The sequence below is a fragment of the Malaclemys terrapin genome, chromosome 8 (genome assembly GCF_027887155.1).
Source record: "Malaclemys terrapin pileata isolate rMalTer1 chromosome 8, rMalTer1.hap1, whole genome shotgun sequence".
In the NCBI taxonomy this organism is placed as follows: domain Eukaryota; kingdom Metazoa; phylum Chordata; order Testudines; family Emydidae; genus Malaclemys; species Malaclemys terrapin.
In genome coordinates, this window is record NC_071512.1 from 34,410,785 (window position 1) to 34,430,451 (window position 19,667).

Here is a 19,667-nt window from a genome sequence, read left to right on the forward strand (position 1 = left end):
AAAACAAATGCATATATAAATATGCAATAGACATGTGGCAGCCACCTTGCTCACTTTGCTTGTATATTAAATCTCTTTTCCCATACATTTAATCTATAGGCTTTGCCTACAGTAGGGAATATGTACAGAAAACTCCACCTGTGGGTGGGTCAGCTGAACCAATGTTTGCAACATTTAGAAGTCTTAATATAGACTTCGGGCTCTAGCAGCTGCTTTTGGCACCATATTGATTATAGTTGCTCTGAGTACATTTAATTGACATAGTGCCTGAAAATGGCTTGCCAGAGTCAGCCATCTACACTAAGGTTCCCGATGTTGCTAACATTTGTGCATCTGAACCAAGGTTAGCAATGGTTAAAGAGGCTTCAGAGAAATTTCCAGACAGGTGTTTTAGGTTGTATCCTCTTCTGGACTCTGTCTTCCATTATACACTTAACCTAATGGAATCCTCAATCTTGACTGGCACTTCTGGGTGCTAACGTGAGATTGGCAATTTTATGATTAAGCTTTATTAAATAAAAGCATTCCATATTAAAGAGTAGGTTTGGGGAGATGGTAATGGTAGAACTGCGCTGTAGTTCAGCCTTTGGCTTTGCTGATTTAGCTCAAATCGTTTAATGTGGTGTTTCTAGTAGGACCAAGTACCTAACTTTCTTTGTTCTGCTAATTTAAATAGAAGTGGCTCAAGTGTTATATGGTGGGCTTTCTGGCCCTCAGACTTCAGGTAATGAGTCTTCTCTTGCAGTGTAGTCAGTGGCTATTATTAGGCCAGTGTGAATAGCTGTAATAAGGCCTTTGCATGCCTTCACTTCCGACTAGAAGAAGGGGGAGAAAGAGAATAGGCGTTCATTTATACCAGTGGTTCTTAAACTTTTGTACCGGTGACCCCTTTCACATAGCAAACCTCTGAGTGTGACCCCCTAATAAATTAAAAACACTTTTTTTAAAATATATTTTAATACCATTATAAATGCTGGAGGCAAAGCGGGTTTTGGGGTGGAGGCTGACAGTTCATGACCCCCTTCCTCCCTCCCCCCCCCATGTAATAACCTCGCAACCCCCGAGTGGTCCCGACCCCCCCAGTTTGAGAATCCCTGACTTCTACAGACCTTCATCTCTCCAGGTAATTTCCTGCTAACAGTAGTAGAGAGTTCTTGTTGTATAGACTGTGCTTCCGGCTTACTGTGGTGTTAGAACTATGGTATCTTTTGGTACTTATTTAAAATTATATCTAGAATGCTGATTAACTATATCTGGCCCCAGTGCCGTATTAGATCAGTAGCATGTCAATGCTTGTATTGATGGGTCAGATTTGCAGTAACACTATAAATGTGTAGGAAGAATGCTGTAGTGTGCTCTAAAGAGGCCGTACGTGCTTCAGAATTCCTATAAGTAGCTGTGGTGTCTTGGTAGAGGGAAAAACTGGCTGCTACATGAAGTGAGTGCTCCTGGAGCTTAGTCCATGTTATGAACTGACTGTCTGAATGTCAGTTCAGAAGCTTCAACACTCTTTTTTTTTTCTAAAGCACCTAAAATGGCAAACCTCTTCCCCCTCCCCCCCCCCCAAAATTCCATAAAAGTTTCTGCAGTTTATTTGAACAAGTCACATAGTTTCAGACTGAAATGAATTTCTGTGATGGCATTATGATCCATCTCTCTCTCTCTCTCTCTCTCCTCCCCCCCCCCCCCCAATTGAAAGTAGATTGGCTGGTGCAGCCTTAACTCTTTCAGTATGAGCTGTGTTGCAGTAAGACTCAATTAATATAAACCAGTGATTTGCTTGAAGATATTGCCTTCTGTGATGTGAAATATTTACAGTAAGATTTAAACATCAAAACTTTTGCTTTTGAGAACGATTTATATTGTAATCTGTCCCAATTTATCCAGTCCCTTCCCTCCCCCTCTATGTAATCATGCAGAGTATCACCATAGTTAATCTACACTAGATAGACTTCCAAAATCATCTTGTTTATGATGGGGGTAATTGAATTTGACAGCTGAAATAATTAAATCTTGTACAGATTGAAACAGTTACCTAGAGTTCAGTAGCATGAACCTGATTTATCCTGGCATTTTTTAATTTGTAATTCCTGTAACATGCTTTCTTGTGGCCAAATTTTGTTTAGCTGTCAACATACAGTGCTAGTCATTTCTTGCAGTAACGTAATCCATTGGGGAAGCCTCTACAAATTTACTAAGCTACCTAGGAAAGTTTGTTCTCATCTGTCACAAGCACACTTTTTTGGTTGTCTTTCAGGACAGAGATTGGATTTGCTGTAACTATTCCAAGACTGGCTCATTTTGATGGAAAAATGGTAACATGTGATGTCAGTTACTGATTACTGTAAACTTTCCTTTACTAGAAACAAATTATTGTGGATCCTTTGAGCTTCAGTGAGGAACGTTTTAGGCCTTCCCTGGAAGAGCGCCTGGAGAGCATCATTAGTGGAGCAGCCCTAATGGCTGATTCATCCTGCACACGTGATGACCGACGGGAACGCATAGTTGCAGAGTGTAATGCAGTGCGACAGGCCTTGCAGGATCTACTTTCAGAGTACATGGGTAATGTAAGTATTCTAGACATCCTAATTTTAAGGTGGTTGTTTTAACTTCCATATATGAGGACTTCAAAACTAGCAATGAAACTGTATTAGTTGATCTTAAAAAGCATCTTCTTTGCATGAAGGGAATTATAATACTGAAAATGAAAACAGTGGGACTTTTTTTTTCTTTCCTTACTCTTCCAAGAAACTGCTTATTGCCACAAAATCCTAATTCCAGAAATTCTTTAATGTTTGAGTGAGTTCTTAACCAGTTAGTGGTTTAAATTTGTAACATAAAGAAGAATTAGAATGTAATACATAATTAGCAGAACTTTTGATAATTTGGGGATGATGGCAGGAAGGTGTTTTTCAATATCTTTTTAATTAACCTTGTATCTCTCAATGCATAATTATTTTTAACCAAATATCTGCATTTCAGGATTGATTGTGAGTTACTTTCACTCAACTTGATCAATGGTGATGCTTTAATTTTAATTTCACACAGTGAGAATTGCAGTACTTTTCTGGCTCCAAAAAAAAAAAGCCATTGTTAGCATTGGATTCAGAGCAGTTTGCCCTCAAGGAGTTGAAGTCTAGACTGTCTAAAATGGTTAAAGTATCTGCTATTTGTTTTTTCTCTGTAAAGATCCTGGATATGCTTATTTCAGTCATGTCACTCTGAAGATTAGATCAGCCTACGTATTTTGGGGAACCATGGCTCTTAATGTTTTTCTACTGTCTAACTTTTTGCTACTTAAACCAAACTAGGTAGGAATAGAGGGTAGCCTTTTGACATGTTGAAAGTTGAATAATGGAATGGCTCCATGTTCTGTAATATTAAGCCCTGGACCTATTAACAAAATGTTCTGGAGAAGGTACTGGACTTGAGATGGCAATTTGCAGATGGCAGAATTTATTTAAATAAATGAAAATAAGTGAACTTCTTGAGGGACTGTTAAGTACCCTACAAAACTAGATAAATGGGCTTATATGGTGGCAGATGAAATTAATTATTGATGACAAAGACAAGGGAATACGCATTTCTGAGTTTAAAAATTCACTAATTAGAACCACTGGGGAGTGGTATTCATTTCTGACCAACCCATCTAAAGGCTGAAGTAGAAGGAATCCATAGACAGATGACAAAAGTGATTAATGGCATGGAAACACCTCCAAGTGTTTGTGGAAAAACAAAGATGGAATAGGACTGTTTAGTTTAGAGAAGATTTTTTTCAAAATAAGTAAGGGTAATGGAGATGGTAAATGCTGTCTTACAATATAGAACAAGGACAGTCAAAAAACTGAAAGGTAACAAATATTAAAAGGGAATACTTTTTACAATGTACATTTAAACTGTGAAACTCATTGCCACTAGACATTAAATGCTTGACAGAATTCAAAAATTAAGTATTTATATGGAAAACGAAAACATCCCCAGTTACAGTAGCTCTCCCTTTTTAAAAAATGGGATATAAACCCTTGTATTTCAGGTCAGAAGCAAACCACTAACTTACGACATTTAGGGAAAAAATTCACCCTGTGGGCAAGATATATTACAGGGTGTTGTACATGTGAATCATCTAGGGTGGCAGCTAGATTTGAGAATGTATGCCTACCAGTTGATAGCTAAAACTGTAGCAAGAGGTAAATGTCCTGATTTTTTTTGATGGGGGAAGGATGAAGATGTTGAGACTCAGTCAGCTGCCAGTGTAAGACTTCATGGCTGTGGATTTCTTTCTGCCAAGATGGGTATCCTATTTGTTTAGCTGTGTACTGTTAACCTGTGTGGTATGCTAGTTAAAGGTATATCTTCTGAGCTGGGAAGAATGTATTCTTTAATTTCACAATGTGTTAAAAATTGTGATGCATAATGAATTTTTTTTTTTTTTTTTAATCTCTGCCATACTGTGATTATAGGCAGCCTATCTTGGAAAAATGAGATTAGAAGCTCAGTGAAATCAAATGGAAAAAGCAATAGATAAGTCATGGTAAAAATTTGGGACACTGTTTAAAAATATATATCACAGCTAGAAAAATCTCAAAAAATGTTTAAGTCAAAGAATGAATCACATAGACCATTTTAAATGGTGAAAAAGGAACAATGCACTGCCACAGAATCCAGCTTTATCCAATTGATGTAGACTTTTTTTCCTATTAAAAAAAAAAAAGAAATTAAGTTGGCATAAGAGCATGATCAGGCATTCAGTCTTTCCTTCAATTGCACAATACTAATTGTGCAGCATAAATCTTATTTAAGTGATAGAAGCAGAGGTATTGAAAAGTGCCAAGTTTTGAAATGGAAGACTGAGGTAGGATCATACTGAAAATGTGTGTTTGGGGATAGAAATGTCCTTAGGTGGACACACTTCCAGTCTTAGAGACTTTATTTCTAAAGAATTTTATAGCTTCTGGGATGCCTTTCAGATGTTGTAGGCATACTAAAGCTGGTCCTAAATAGTGTATACTCTGATTTAAATTGTTGTGGGTTTTTTTGAGGACAATGGATAAGCAGATTAATTCTCTGATCCCTTCAGTTCCACCTCTAAGTGCTCTGTAAAAGGTTGTGGGGATCAAGCTCTTACTGTGATGTGGAATCAAATGGAAAATGTCATACCACTAGAAGTGCAGAGTTTTAAGCAGCAAGACGTGTATTCACCAGACTTGTCTGAGGCTTCTCCAGTGTCCTTGGCACCTGCTGGCATCATCATTAAGGTTCTCAGCTTGGTCCTAAAGCAGGGGTGGGCAAAGTACGGCCTGTGGGCCGGATCTGGCCCACCAGCCATTTAAATCCGGCCCTTGAACTCCTGCTGGGAAGCAGGTTCTGGGGCTTGCCCCCTCCGGTGCCCCAGTCGGAGAGCAGGTTCGGGGGCCACTCCATGCGGCTCCTGGAAGCAGCAGCATGCCCCCCCCCCCCCCTCTGGCTCCTACACATACAGGCAGCCAGGGGCCTCCTCTCTGCACGCCGCCCCTGCAGCTCCCATTGGCCGGGAACCACAGCCAACGGGAGCTGTAGGGGCGGTGCCTGCAGATGGGGCAGCGTGCAGAACCGCCTGGCCGTGCCGCCCCATAAGAGCTGGAGGAGGGACATGCCGCTGCTTCCCGGAGCCGCTTGAGGTAAGTGGCTCCTGGAGCCTGCACCCCTGAGCCTCTCCCCCATGCCCCAGCCCTGATCTGCCTCCCACCCTCCAAACCCCTCGATCCCAGCCCAGAGCACCCTCCTGCACCCCAAATCCCTCATCTGCAGCCCCACCCCAGAGCCTGCAACCCCAGTTGGAGCCTGCACACCTTCCCACACCCCAATCCCATGCCCCAGTCCTGATCCCCCTCTGAACCCCTTGGTCCCAGCCTGGAGCACCCTCTTACTCCCCAAACTCCCCAGCCCAGAGCCCCCTCCCACACCCTGAACTCCTCTTTCCTGGCCCTACCCCGGAGCCACCACCCCCAACCCCAATTTTGTGAGCTTTCATGGCCCACCATACAGTTTCTGTTCCAGATGTGGCCCTCAGGCCAAAAAGCTTGCCCACCCCTGTCTTAAAGGCATGTAATGTGACCGTTGCACTAAACTGGGGAGGGAATCTTGCCGCCCTGTGGCTGATTTCAGAACTGTGGCTTCTTCACTTAGTTCCATGCATATTTCCTCTCCCTCTTTATCCCTCAGAGCACCTGTCCTTTATCAGCAGTGACATGTTTTCTAAGCCATCAACATCTTCCTCCATAAGTTTGGTTTCTCCACTTCATCGCAATCCAGTAGCCACTGCTTTATAACCTCAGTGCCAGCTCTGGTGGGGGATAATTGCTCATTAGTTTATATAACAAATTTACGGATAGAAGTGCCTGATATAAAATTATCCATCAGGCTGCTTGTTTCACACTTGCAGTTTAGAATTTACTCTTTGGTGGCGAAGTCGGCGGAGCCTGTTCAGGGATAATGTGGACTTTAAGGAAGTATGCAAAAGACATAGAGGATTGGTATTTTTCTTTGATATACATGCTGTTTGCTCAGAAGTGTTCTGAGGCGAAGGCCTTTTGTTTTTGAGGCATTTTCTTCCAAGTCTTAACCTTTTTTTCTTGAGGAGGATTCAGCAAATAACTAGAGCCCTGCAAATCTGCAGATATCTGCTTTATATCCGCGGAGCATGTTTGCAGATTGCGGGTTGGATGAGGGGTACAGATTTTATATCCACGTAGGACTCTAAAAGAAAAAAAGTTACTTGTAATCTTCAAGGCTGGGATTTGTGATACTGGTATCTTTCTTTATGGGAGTGCTCTCACACCTTCTATAGTGAAATAGTTTTCCCCGTTGAAATTTTCTTTTTAATTATCTACAAGTTTTTGGTAATAGTGCTGAGTGGGAGAACAAGAAGAGAGGGCTAAAAAGCCAGCTATTGCAGTAGGAGGACCGAAAGCTTTGGTCTAGCCTGACTGGAGGAGGAGCATAACAATCCAGGTTGTTTTTGGATGCGAGAAACTGAAGTTGAGTTTCTCAAAAAACATTGACAACCACAACTCAATCTATAACATACAACTCTCTCAAGATTTAAATAAGTTTCTTAACAGTTAACCGTGGTAGATCATTCAAGTATTTGAGTCCTGGAAGGATTTTATTAAATGAAAACAAAAATGCTAAAGTGTTTGTATGTAGTTTGGCTGACCAACAGCCACTTATAGTCGTATCAATGTGCTATATATTCTTCTTTCCTCTACCTCCAAGAACCCACTTGAATGACGCTCAAGTGAACGTCAAGTTTAATCTTATCATATTAAGCAAGATGCAGAACACACATTTAAGTACCAAAAAAAAGCACTTATTCACGATTGCCAAAATTAATACATAGGTATCTAGAGAGACATAAGTTGAGGTCCTGCAGTGTGTCCTAACCAGACACTGTATAGGATAGAACCATCCTGAACCAACTGCGATTGTGACATCACTTCCATTGACTGAACTCCAGTAACAAACTGTTGGGGAAAACACCCACAATACCAGAGACAGAGATGATTCTTGCCAGTCTCTCCCTAATACTTCAGTATCACCTGTATTTTATCCAGATTGATCTTCAGACAAGTAGCTGTCATCCATATCTCCATGTCTCTTGCCTTTGGCCAGGCATGCACTAGCATTAGCTGGAATAGGTAAAATAGGCATATGAAACTGGGTATCGTTATACCAAAAGTACCCTCGTTCTTGCCTCCTCAGTGACCCTTCTAATGGACTGAAAAGGGCAAGATGGGATTTTTGTGCTGCTGCTCCACACCACCACCACACAGGCCTTGTCTAAATGCAGAAATTGCACTCAATTTAAGGGGGGTGGGGTGGGGTTGCATCAATTTAAGTAACTCAGTAACTGCTTTGTGTGTGGACATTCTTGCCATAGACTTAAACCTGGCTGACATCCATTTAGCTTGCTCTGTTATTCAGGATAACTGTTGGGGATCATGATTGTGATTGGAGGTTACCAAAAATATAACTGAGTTTAAAAAAAAAAATGCACTAGACCAGTCCATGGAGGACAGGTCCATCACTGGCTATTAGCCAAGATGGTCAGGGTTGACACATCATGCTTGGGGCAATACTAAACCTCTGACTGCAAGAAACTGAGTGGGGAAGATGATGGGGGGGATCACTCGAACTGCCCTGTTCTGGCACTGGCCACTGTCAGACAGGATACTGGCCTAGTAGACCATGGTTCTGATTCAGTATGACATTTCTTATGTTGGAAAATAGGCCATGGGACATTAGATGAAAACCTTGTTAAGCACTGAGGTTTTCACTCAATATGATAAGTCTTCTCTCTTCTGACTACACTGAGCTTGTAATAAACAGCGATGCACTGATTTTTGCCTTACTGTGTTACTTAATTACTTTGTTACTGAGCTAGAAAACTAGGGTAGGATGTAAAGCTTTAAAGCATACATTAAGGCTTTGAAAAGATGTGTTAATGCTTAATGTAAGTATTCTGAGGGGTGGGGAGGATTTGGGTATCTTTTTTTTCCCCAGGAACCTCATCCCGAGGAGGTGCGGGCGGGATGATTTCATAGGAGTTATCAGTTCAGTAACAGGCACAGCATATGTTCCATGGAGAATGTGTGTGTGTGTGTGTGTATATATATATATAATTTTGATGCTGGTGCAATCAACTAATTAAATTTTTGACACAAAACAGTTTGCTGCCTCTTAAACTTAGAGATAGTGAACATATAGGAAGCTATTTACCATAATCACTGATCAAGCCTCATTCCTGTTGGTTGAGGAAAGGCTCTTTAATCTACTGCAGCTAGACACTCAGTACAATAGTGCCCACCGTGTGAGGGAATCTGAAAACTTGAGGATGGAATCAGCCAGAGTATGTGCCATTCTATCCTTGAGCTGTGTGAGAGAGATGGTGGTAGTGTTGGATGTCTTCACAAGAGTTGGGAAGCTTGTCTCTTTAACACATGGAGCCCTGAGGAAATTGACAAGCTAGAACGTACGCAAATGTATTAGAGCTTTGTGCTGTTTGGGTGTTAAAGCTTTTCAAATCTCCACTTCCCACTGCCCCCTCCCCTCGCCCCCCACAAGTGGTTCAGGTGCTGACAAATAGCACTGCTGTGTGATATAGAACATTCACTTACCAGTGTGTGTAGTGCTGTCCAGCCTGACTATTCCTTTAGATTATTTGTGGCATGTGGAGACTGTAAATGATTACAGTTTATTGCAGCCAAATCTTTGACCATGCAGGTGTATCAGTACCTGAAAGTCTTAGAACACATTCCATCAGATCCAAAGCAGTCTCTTCAGTGTATATCAGAAATGATTGTATTGCAGAGAAACAGTCAGTGCAGGCGTATGGAAGGCAAGTCAAAATGAATTCTCCATATTTTAAGCCCAATTCAGGAATGCACTTCAGCAATCACCCTAGATCTTGGATCCCCTTCCTTTGGAAATTATTACAGCATATTCTTGAAAGAATGGGAATCAAGGCTGATGGTACATGAGAGAGAGAAGTTATTTAATAGTAGCTGTGGTTGTTAGCCTTACCTGTTAGTATAGAACCATGCTGATTAAATTGAAATAACTGGGGTCTCTGTGTTACTGCTCCCAGTCACCTCACATGGAACAGTTATACAATGAAGGAATGCTTGTGGGCACAAAGATCATGGCTTTAAGGAGATCAGACTTAAGTGCTAAGAGTTGCCTACACGTCCAGGAGAGGAGATCTGCTGCCAAACTGCTTAATCCCTCTTCTTTTACACCCGGCTCCCTCCACCCCCCCCATTCAGCTATGAGCAAGAAATTGGCTGAAGTCTTTACAGTATTTTGGAAAAATGCAGTATAGTAGTTTTGTGAGGCTTTTCTCAAAATATGAAATGCAAACAAAATTGGCATGGCTCATAACTTCATACTAGCTGAGCAAGTTTTAAGGGTCTGAGGAGAAAGACATCTTCTGAAGTAACAGGCTGATGTGCAGGTCTCTGATAATGAAGTGACAAATGCCACAGCTTCCTGAGTAATTAACTTTTTGTCAAAGCTGTAAATTGTTTAAAAAAAATAAATAAAAATTAGAATGTTAAATTTGGATTTTTCTTCAAAATTCTCTATTCTGTGAATTAATCTTTTGGGGGAAAAAATCTTAAATTCATACAAAATGCGAAATCCTCAATCCTCTTAAATATACCTGTCAAATAGAATTGCACTTATTAATGAAGCCGTAAACAGTGCTACTTGAGTGGCCTTTCAAAGACAAAATGATGGAGCATGGATGGAATAAAACATACTTTTCACAGTGACTACCGATCTGTAGATAAATAGGATTTTAGCCTCCAGCATGATCATGCTCTCATCCTGGAAAAGTATTACACACACAACTTGACTTTTTAATTTCCCTCTTGGATGGAAAAACAAGAATCTGACAAATACATTAAATCTAAGCCATAACTCCCCTTATTCCTTTTACCCCTTCAAAGATAGACTATGGATTTAATGTCTTCCTGCAAACTGCTGACTAGAAGATTGGGGGGGCGGGTGTGGAGGGGAAGCGTTCAGGCACTCTTTGCATTTCTTTATAGTTGTGAGGAGGTTTAGTGCTAGTAGGCAAGTGATACACACCTATTGCAGCTGGGCATGAAGGGGAAAATAAAGCATAGAGTTTTAACTTGGACAAGATCATGCAGTCAGTGAAAGAGTCCGGAGTAGAACCCTGATCCGGAAGTCCTGATTCAAAGTGCCACGCTCTGACCATCAGACATGTTCTTATTATACTTTTTTTTTTTTTTTTTTTTTTTTTTTTTTTTTTTTGGCTGAATGTTCATATGTAGCTTGTTTCTGTGATGCTGATATGTCATGAATATTCTGGGTTAATTTCAAAGTGTGGTATTGTGTCCAAGGTCTCCAAGCCTACACTGATCCCATCTCCTTGCCTAGCTCACACAGTGCCAGCAGGGAATAATAAGCATTTCTTGCTACTTCCAGTAATGACTGGATTGAACAAAGAAACAGGCTATTTAAGGGGGCATACTGACTGGGGAGGGGGGGAGAATCTTGGATGCATTCCTCTCATGGCCTGAAGACAGGGTGAAAGTTGGAGCATCTTTGGGAGAGTAGCCAAATGGAACAAAGACTCCTGGCCCCATTCTGTTCTTTGCAGGGAGGGAATTAATAATAATCCTTCAGTAGCCAACTCGAAGGGTTTGGATCATGGCAGAATTCCTTGCCTGTTGGCAATAGAGGGGTGCAATGTGTTAATGTGCACGTGCTTCCTTGTATACTTGGAACCATAGTCCATGCTAGGGTGGCTTCTTGTTCTTCAACTTTAACTATGGTCACATCTGTTTATGAACACTAAAAGCATTAGTCGTCCTGTTTAAACAGGTAGTGACTGGAAGGAATATGGAAGGGAGGACTTAGAGTAAGAAAAGGAGCCTGGCCGGGGGGAAGCAGACAACAGGGGCAGGAGAGGAAGAGCAGAGAAAACAGTGTCTCCTATAACCACAGCCAGTTCTTTGTTACACCAGTAAATAACTGAATGTGTTACTTTGTGCTCTAACCTAGTTAAATGGCTCGAGTGATAGCTTAGCTCAGTGTACCTCCATCCTTTGCATTTCTAATGTGCCAAACCATAATAGTGTCTAGGCTCATGGAAATAAAATGGGCATTTTATAGTTCACATTTCAGAAAGGTGCTTGCGTGGTGTTTTCTTGTTGTGGTCTTTATTGGGTTAAGTTAAATGGAGAACATTTTGCTAAGATTCTAGAATGTCTAATTCAAGGTTATTTGAAAACATTTACGATCTTCTGACCTTTAAAAAAACATGCATTACTGAAAGATCAAGAACACTCTCACTGAATTGACACTCATGGTAGAACACACAAACCCCAAAAACTGCTACTTACTGCAGAGTGCCTGTAATTCCCATTAGGGATGAGGTCCTGTTGTGCTAATGCCATGCAGATACATACAGAGATGTGTTCCCTACCTAGAAGTTGTATTTCCTCAAATGCTAATAGTGTACAGGTCCTGTTTCTTAGGCTGCATATCAGCAGACTATGAGCCAAACTGTTCTCCATCATGTCCTTCTAAACCAAAGGTCGCCATCTTTTTTGTGCCCAAGATCACTTTTTGAATTTAAGGACAACCTAGGATCTACCCCTCCCCTTCCCAAGTCCCCATCATGCTCACTCCATTCCGCCCTCTCTCTGTTGCTTGCTCTCCCCCACCCTCACTCACTTCCACCGGGCAGGGGTTTGGGAGGGGGTGCGGAGTGTGGGAGGGGGCTCCAGACTGAGCCTGGAGCAGGGGGTTGGGATACAGGAGGGGGTGAGGGGTGCAAGCTCTGGGAGGGAGTTTAGGTGCAGGAGTCAAGTATCAGAGGGTTAGCCATGTTAGTCTGGATCTGTAAAAAGCGACAGAGTCCTGTGGCACCTTATAGACTAACAGACGTATCGGAGCATAAGCTTTCATGGGTGAATATCTACTTCGTCTGACGAAGTGGGTATTCACCCACGAAAGCTTATGCTCCAATATGTCTGTAAGTCTATAAGGTGCTACAGGACTCTGTCACTAGGTGCAGGAGAGGGCAGAGTGTTGGAGTGCAGGAGGGGGTACAGGGTGCTGGCTCTGGGCGGGACTCAGACATTCTAGAATGTCTAATTCAAGGTTATTTGAAAACGTTTACTATCTTCTGACCTTTAAAAAACATGCATTACTGAAAGATCAAGAACACTCACTGAATTGACACTGGGGCAGGAGGTTGGGGTGCAGATGTGAATATGGAGGACTGGCTCAGAGGGGGGGTTGGGGCAGGGTTGGGGTGCAGGAGGGGGGCTGGGAGGGGGGCTCAGAAGGGGCATGGGGTGCTGGCTCTGGGAGAGGGTTGGAGGTTGGGGCTCCCAGTCAGCGGCACAGTGAGGCTAAGGGAGGCTTCCTGCCTGCCCTGGCCCCACGCCACTCCTGTTCCTGGCCAATGGGAGCTGTGGGGGTGGTGCTTACAGGCAGGAGCAGCACGGGAAGACCCCTGGCACCCCCCGTCCCCCCTCGCTGCACTACTGGAGATCGTGATCATCTGGGAGAGTGCCTAGGTTTGTGACCACTGCTCTAAACTTAAATTTTTCATGAATGAACTGTACGTACACTGTTTTAGGTAAAATAAAAAGAGAGAGTGAGTGATTATAAGTGGTAGGCACAAAAGGTCAGAGATGGTTACCAAAGAAAATAAAAGGTAAGCACATATGCTAAATCTTAAACCTTATTACACTAGGCAGTATTTAGATCGAGAAGTTCTCACCCTACTGGATCAACAAAGAGTCTGGTGGCACCTTAAAGACTAACAGATTTATTTGGGCATAAGCTTTCGTGAGTAAAAACCTCACTTCTTCAGATGCATAGAGTCTACACCCTACTGGATGTTACAGTTCTTAATACACAGGCTTCCCCTTTGAAGCCTGAGGCCAATCTCCTTAGTTGAAATCTTGGTCTTCCCAGCATTCTTGTTCCTTCTAGTGTAAGTGGGGGAGGGGAAAAATCATGAAGCCGTTCCCCTCTATTTTATACCCTCAGTCCATGTGCCTGGAAAATACTAGCTCAGACATGTCCTGGTGGGCTTTGCTGAGCCACAGAGTTGGGCAATCCCCTATTGTGTGATGCTTGGGCAGGCCTCTTGCAATATTGTAAGAGCCCTTGATTACAACTCTCCTGCTAATGGTCGTGTAATACCCTCCTGGGAGTGGTTCACCTCCTTACATTTCAGTAACAACCATATGACATAATTTCATACACACTAACAATATACATATTTGGACAGAACAGTAGATTTCAGCAGATCATGACTTTTCATATGACCTCTTACATGGCATGTTTTGTATGAAATGTATCAATTATATGACAGGGTGAATATGGGGGTTCCAGGGTGCTGCTTTGAGGTGCAGTGTGCCACAGTATGTAAAGCTCCTAGGAAGTCCAAATCCAGGCCATCTAAGCAAACAGCAGCCACGTGGCATTGAGGGCCTGCTAAATAAAGCACCAAGGCCAATGAAAGTAATTGTTCAGCTACCTAACATGAACAGACTGGATCATTTATTATAGTTAGCACAGTGCAACTCCCTGAATAACAAAGCCTACTGAAGATAAGACTCCCATTACTATTAGCTGGCTCTTCCTAATAACTGGGCTTCCTTCCCAAGGAGGTAAAAGGACGCCATGATATCATCTAGAAGGAAGGTTGCAACTATGGGATTGTTTCCCTCTGCTCCAGCTTGATGTTCTCCTTCCCTCAGATTTTCTTCCTCCATAACAGTACAGAGGCTGTCAGACTAGGGGTAGGACTGTTCTATTGTGTACCTGAAAGTCCCATCTACGTACCTCTGGGTATGTCTATGCTGAAAATGGTACAGCAGCACAGCTGCAGTGGCACTGCTTCAGTATAGTCACTACCTAAGTCAACAGGCAGGGTTCTGCCATCAGCATAGGTAATCCACCTCCCTCAGAGCAGTTAGCCAGGCCAACAGAAGAATTCTTTTGTTGACCTAGCACTGTCTTCACTAGGGATTAGATCAGCATAACTACATCTCTCAGGTGAGAGAATTTTTCACATCCCTGAAAGACGTAGCTATGCCGATACAAGTTTCCCATGGTAGACCAGCTCTAGATCTCTCTTAGCTCCTCCAGTTCAGCTACTCTGGCTTCAAGAGTCCGCACTGTGTCTGAGGGCCATGAGCTGCTTGCACCGTATGCACACATACGTCACCTGCCCACAAGGCAGGTAATCGTACATGTTGCATTCAGTACAATCAACTGGATAGCCTTCATGTTGCTGCTGGAATTCCGCTTTTTTACTCTTGCAGTTTTTTTGTGGAGCTGGTGTGGTTACTGGCCTAAGTTTTTATAGTATGTTTGTTAGGTGTGGTTCCCTCGCAAAACTCCTGTTTGATGAATGTGTGTGTGTGTGTGTGTGTGTGCTTTTTTTTTTTTTTTTTTTTTTTTTTTTAAAACCAACCCCATACTAACAGGTAAACATCCCTTTTTTCCCCTCCTTTAATGGAATTAAAGAGCCCCAATCCTGCCAAGTGCCAAGCATCCCCTATAAAAAGGTATTGAATACCCTCAACTTCCATCAAAACCAAAGGGAGTTGAGGGCACTCAGCACCTCACATGATCAGGCTCTAAATCGAAATCATATGTCCAATAGTAAACAAGAATCTATCAGAACCATAATTGATCACAGTGGCAGAACCACATTTAAGAAGCCATTCAACAATGAGTCTGAACAATGCTGTAAACAGGATTAGATGGATAATTTACTCTGAAAAAAGTTGCTCATGGATTCTATTCAGGGTAGTCCAATTTACTGAATACTATGATTAACTTCATGCAGCCATATATTTGAACATGGCTACAGAGTCACGCCCACATCACTCAAGTTTCAGATTAACTTCCATTTCATTTTACTGGCATGAAGGTCAGACTAACTATAAGAACTAGCTAACTATAACTTATAAAGGCCACTCTCCAGTCTGCCTCAACTGCCTTTTAGCTGCAAACTCATTTGGCGAAGGAATTCTTGACTGGCAAATTATACAGCACCACATAATAAATTAGGGTAGAGTGACTTATAAGGTATCCTATGAAAGATTCCTCTATTTCAGAAATGTAACTGTTTGAACATGCAATCATATTACAGTAACGTACTTTTTTCTTTAAAAATATAAAAACCTTTGCTGGGTCACTAGTGAGGTGTGAAATAGATGCACGACTCCATGATCTTATCACAAAACAAAAACAGACTTAGCACAACTTGTGCTAAGTAGTTCTATGCCCCCCCAGCTGATCACCCTCCCAATGCCTCAAAGCATGTTATGCATGTCAAACTTATTCACTTAAGTCTATCCTCTCCCATCCCCAATCTGAGATTACAATTCCTCATCGCAACATTTGAGCTGAAACAAGACATGTCAATGGAAGTAAAAGTTGGAAATTATTATGAGCAAATAAAAACAGAGAATTTAAAAGTTAAATTGCAAGTTTGAACAGACAGGGACCATTTAAAAACTTTCAAGTTTCACTCAACACAATTACTGCCGTACTGCCAGTATTCCTTTGCATTTCCCCATACTAACCATAGAAAATACCAACACAATCACCAAGGTTATTTACTGCAAAGAGTTACATAAGGCAGTTGGCTTTTTTTATTATTAATTAAACCAGTACCCTAGGTATACAAAGTCTGATAGTTCTGACCAGCTATCACATACCAAAACAAGCCACTGTAAGAGTTAAAACATTAACATGACACGTTTACATTTTTCTACATTTCCCCTTTGAGTAACATACTTGCACCATTTTGCACGGAGACACACCTGTTATGCAGTCAGAACTTAATGCTCTGAAGCTACTGAAGAGATTAATATATGTAGTCTTCCCTTCTCTCCCCCCCCCCCCCATATGAGTTTTGGACCAGAAGTCATGCAAATGAGCGCTATTAAGGGAGCTAAGCGTTTCCTGTCCCTGTCTAATGAATACATTCTTTTCTCATTTAACATAGGTACCATGTCCAATGGAGATAAGCATGTTCCCTATAGATTAAAACAGCAGGAAGACAGAATATTATTGTTTGTTCTCTTTTGGAAGAAAGACTGAGGCAATTACAATTTGTCACTAGGTTTGTCAGATGGGTTCTTAAATCATTTTAACATTTCTCATTCTCTAAACTGCTTCAGCAGCAAAGCTTAATTGATAGTCCTAGAGACACTTTGCGCATCATGATGAGAGATATTTAGTTAACTGCAAAACCTTTTTGTCTGAATAAGAGCGAGAATACTGTGTTTTAGAATTCTTTGGGTTTCCTGTCGATTTTAAGTATAATCTTCTCATTTTAGAGTAAAACGTGGGTATTTCAGGAAAGTGTACGCACTGCATCAAGATTTTCATGCGGCTTTTCACAATCAGAGAGCACAGAACATAGATTCACTTTAACGAAGTGGGGGGGAAAATGTGCCTTCTAGAGCCTTGGATTGGACTCTACACTTTTGAGAATTGGCCCACCACAGTGAAGCAAAATGAAATCTAGCTCAAGATAGCCTATTACTACAGCCTTCAGAACAGTGTGTGTTAAGCTAATCTGAAATCAGCTCTGTTAATCATCCAAGGAACACAGGCATCCAGTAATTAACTTGTACATCACACGGAAGTCAGATGTCCTGCCTCACGCCAGCTGAAAGTAGAAAGGGACAGAAATGCAGGCAGACAAGCCAGAAAAATTCCATACCTTAAATCCTTGCATCCTCAGTCTTCCAGAGTTACTTACAGAACTTCTCCACTAATAATGCAGAATCTGTCTGATTGTATCCATAGGAATAGCACCTCAACAAAATAGTCAACCCATTTGCTATGTCCACTGATAATTCCCCACCACCCCCTTTTTTTAAACACTATAAAGATTTTTAGTCCTACAATAGACAAGACAATAGAACTGAAAGTGTAGTAGTACAGCCATTTATACCAAGATACAGCATTCAAAGAGACAGTTGCCAAAACAAAGCTACCACAGGATTTTGGCATGTTATCCATTAGCCATTTGTAAAATGACAGTACATTTCCCAAATGTGTCTCCCACTAAATGGCTTCCAAGTGACTACTGGGACTCAGTCTTGAAGAGTGATTCCAAAATGGTAGCCATAGTTGATTGTGGGAGCTTCAATGATGCCTGGTCCTTGGAGACTTGCAGGCCAGCAACACTAAATAAAAGCACTACATTTGCTAGTATCCTGGAATCTTAAGTCCCCCTCCCATATTTTATCTTTCTTCCCCCAACCCACCAAAAAGTTTTGCAATTCCATCAGAACAATGAAATGAAAATAAAAGTAGGGTGAACATTCCTGCTTAAACTCCATGAAGCCCAGTTGTTGCTGGACCCTCCATTCAACATCTTAGGCATTAGGAGACTCAAGAACCTAAAAATGGGGAGGAGCAGAGGCGAGAGCAAGAAGAGATTGAAACTGACAGCAAAAGTTCAAAGTAACATTTACTTTCCAGTTTCCCCAGTGTGGAAAATGTGGGGCATTATTGCACTATTTTCATGAATTTTATGCAAGACTCAGTTTACCCACCTACTTCAGTAATGTGCGCTAGCTAGATTCAAAGGGTTAACTGCGGCACAGAGCTCTCCACCAATTTGACCAGGAAGAGAAAATGATTGAATTGACTGTCGCCCAATACTTCACCAACCATAGAGGTGATAAGGCCCAGCTGGCACCCCCTCTTTGGAAAAGGATCCTCCCAATCAATCCTTAAGGTGGGACAGCTGAAGCAAAAAGGGCTTGGTTCTGTTAATTACAAGCTCTGACAAACTGGAAGAGGCCTCTGGTAGAGATGCTCTGGAGACAGAGATAGGAGCAGCAGACATGCAGGTTCCCTCCAACTCAAGGAGGAAGGCAGCCTGGGCTAAGCAGAGCCTGCTTACCGAAGCTAGGAAAGGTTAAGTAAGAGTCCTATATATAGTCCTGCTTTGCTATTTTAACTCTTCCTTGACCACTGTGTTTCTGTTAACAAGTAAATTGTTTTTTTTTTAAAAACACTGAATTGTGCCACTGAATATGCTTTCTGGTTACAAAGCTCCTGAGAGAGAGAGAGAGAGACTCCTCCTCCTCCAGGGAACCAAACTAATCTGGCTCTGCTTAACGAGCCATGGTGCAAAATGGGGTGCTGAGGCCTAGGGGCCCAGTCTGAAGGTATCAGTCATGGGAATCCCCCTTGAGTGAAGTGGAGGCTCAGTGCCTACCACTAGGAGGTTACACTCACACAAAATTGCAGAAGAGTACAAGCCATAGCATGCACCATGATCCATGACATCCAGCATTATACTTAGACCACATCTTCATGAAATACAGTTTCCAATGTGTAAGTGTTAACTTGGATCCACTGTTTTATATTGTCAGATGGTTTGTGAAATACAGATCAGTGCTTTTACTGCACCGAACCCTGAAAAATTCTTAGCATTTGATCAAGTCTAAAATAAGCTTATCTAGTGAAATTTTTTTTTTTATATATTCTTTTTGTTTGGTGAATTCTTTCCACACATTGTGTAAGTGTCACGGATATACATAGTGTCAACTCAAATTACTATTTTCAATAATGCACATATGACAGGAGTTCAGGTGTGTACCATACAGACAAAAAGATTCAGAATGGGCAAGGCAATATTTTTCCTGGTTGCGTATGAGAACACAGCACCTAGTCAGCCGCAAAAAACAGTTTGTCTCGACATTCAGGTTTTAGTGTGTGTGCCACCGAGTCAATTCCCAGTATATAACCTGAACAAATGGCTACACATCACGTAATATTTGAACTTTTTTTTAAAGTATGTAAAACAGTGTATTTTGGTTAAAGTGCTTGGGAAATCTCAGCTCGGTTTACAAAGGCTTGTGTATGTTCGCTCCACATTGAGGGAGGGGCAGACTGGGTAGTAAACTTACACTGATCAGGCTTCTGACCTGGGAAGACCACACAGTTCTGGGGAGCAAGGTGGGGGAGCTGGAGGGAATTGGCTGGAACCTCTCTGTTGGTTCATGGGTGGCTGGGAGAAGCATTCATGTAACTCAGTTGGGTATGTCCCTGTCTGTGGATGTCTTTGTAAATGCAGTACCTGCCAGAGGTTT

The 19,667-nt window shown here is 41.9% G+C and overlaps 1 protein-coding gene across 1 annotated transcript in view; it reads left to right on the forward strand.

The window, feature by feature from the left end:
- The window catches only part of CTNNA1 (catenin alpha 1), a 222,978-nt gene that overhangs the window by 75,945 nt on the left and 127,366 nt on the right, over positions 1-19,667 (forward strand). The window contains exon 7 of the mRNA XM_054038540.1: positions 2,364-2,567. Coding sequence (XP_053894515.1) covers positions 2,364-2,567 — 204 coding nt within the window. The remainder of the gene's footprint in view (positions 1-2,363; positions 2,568-19,667) is intronic.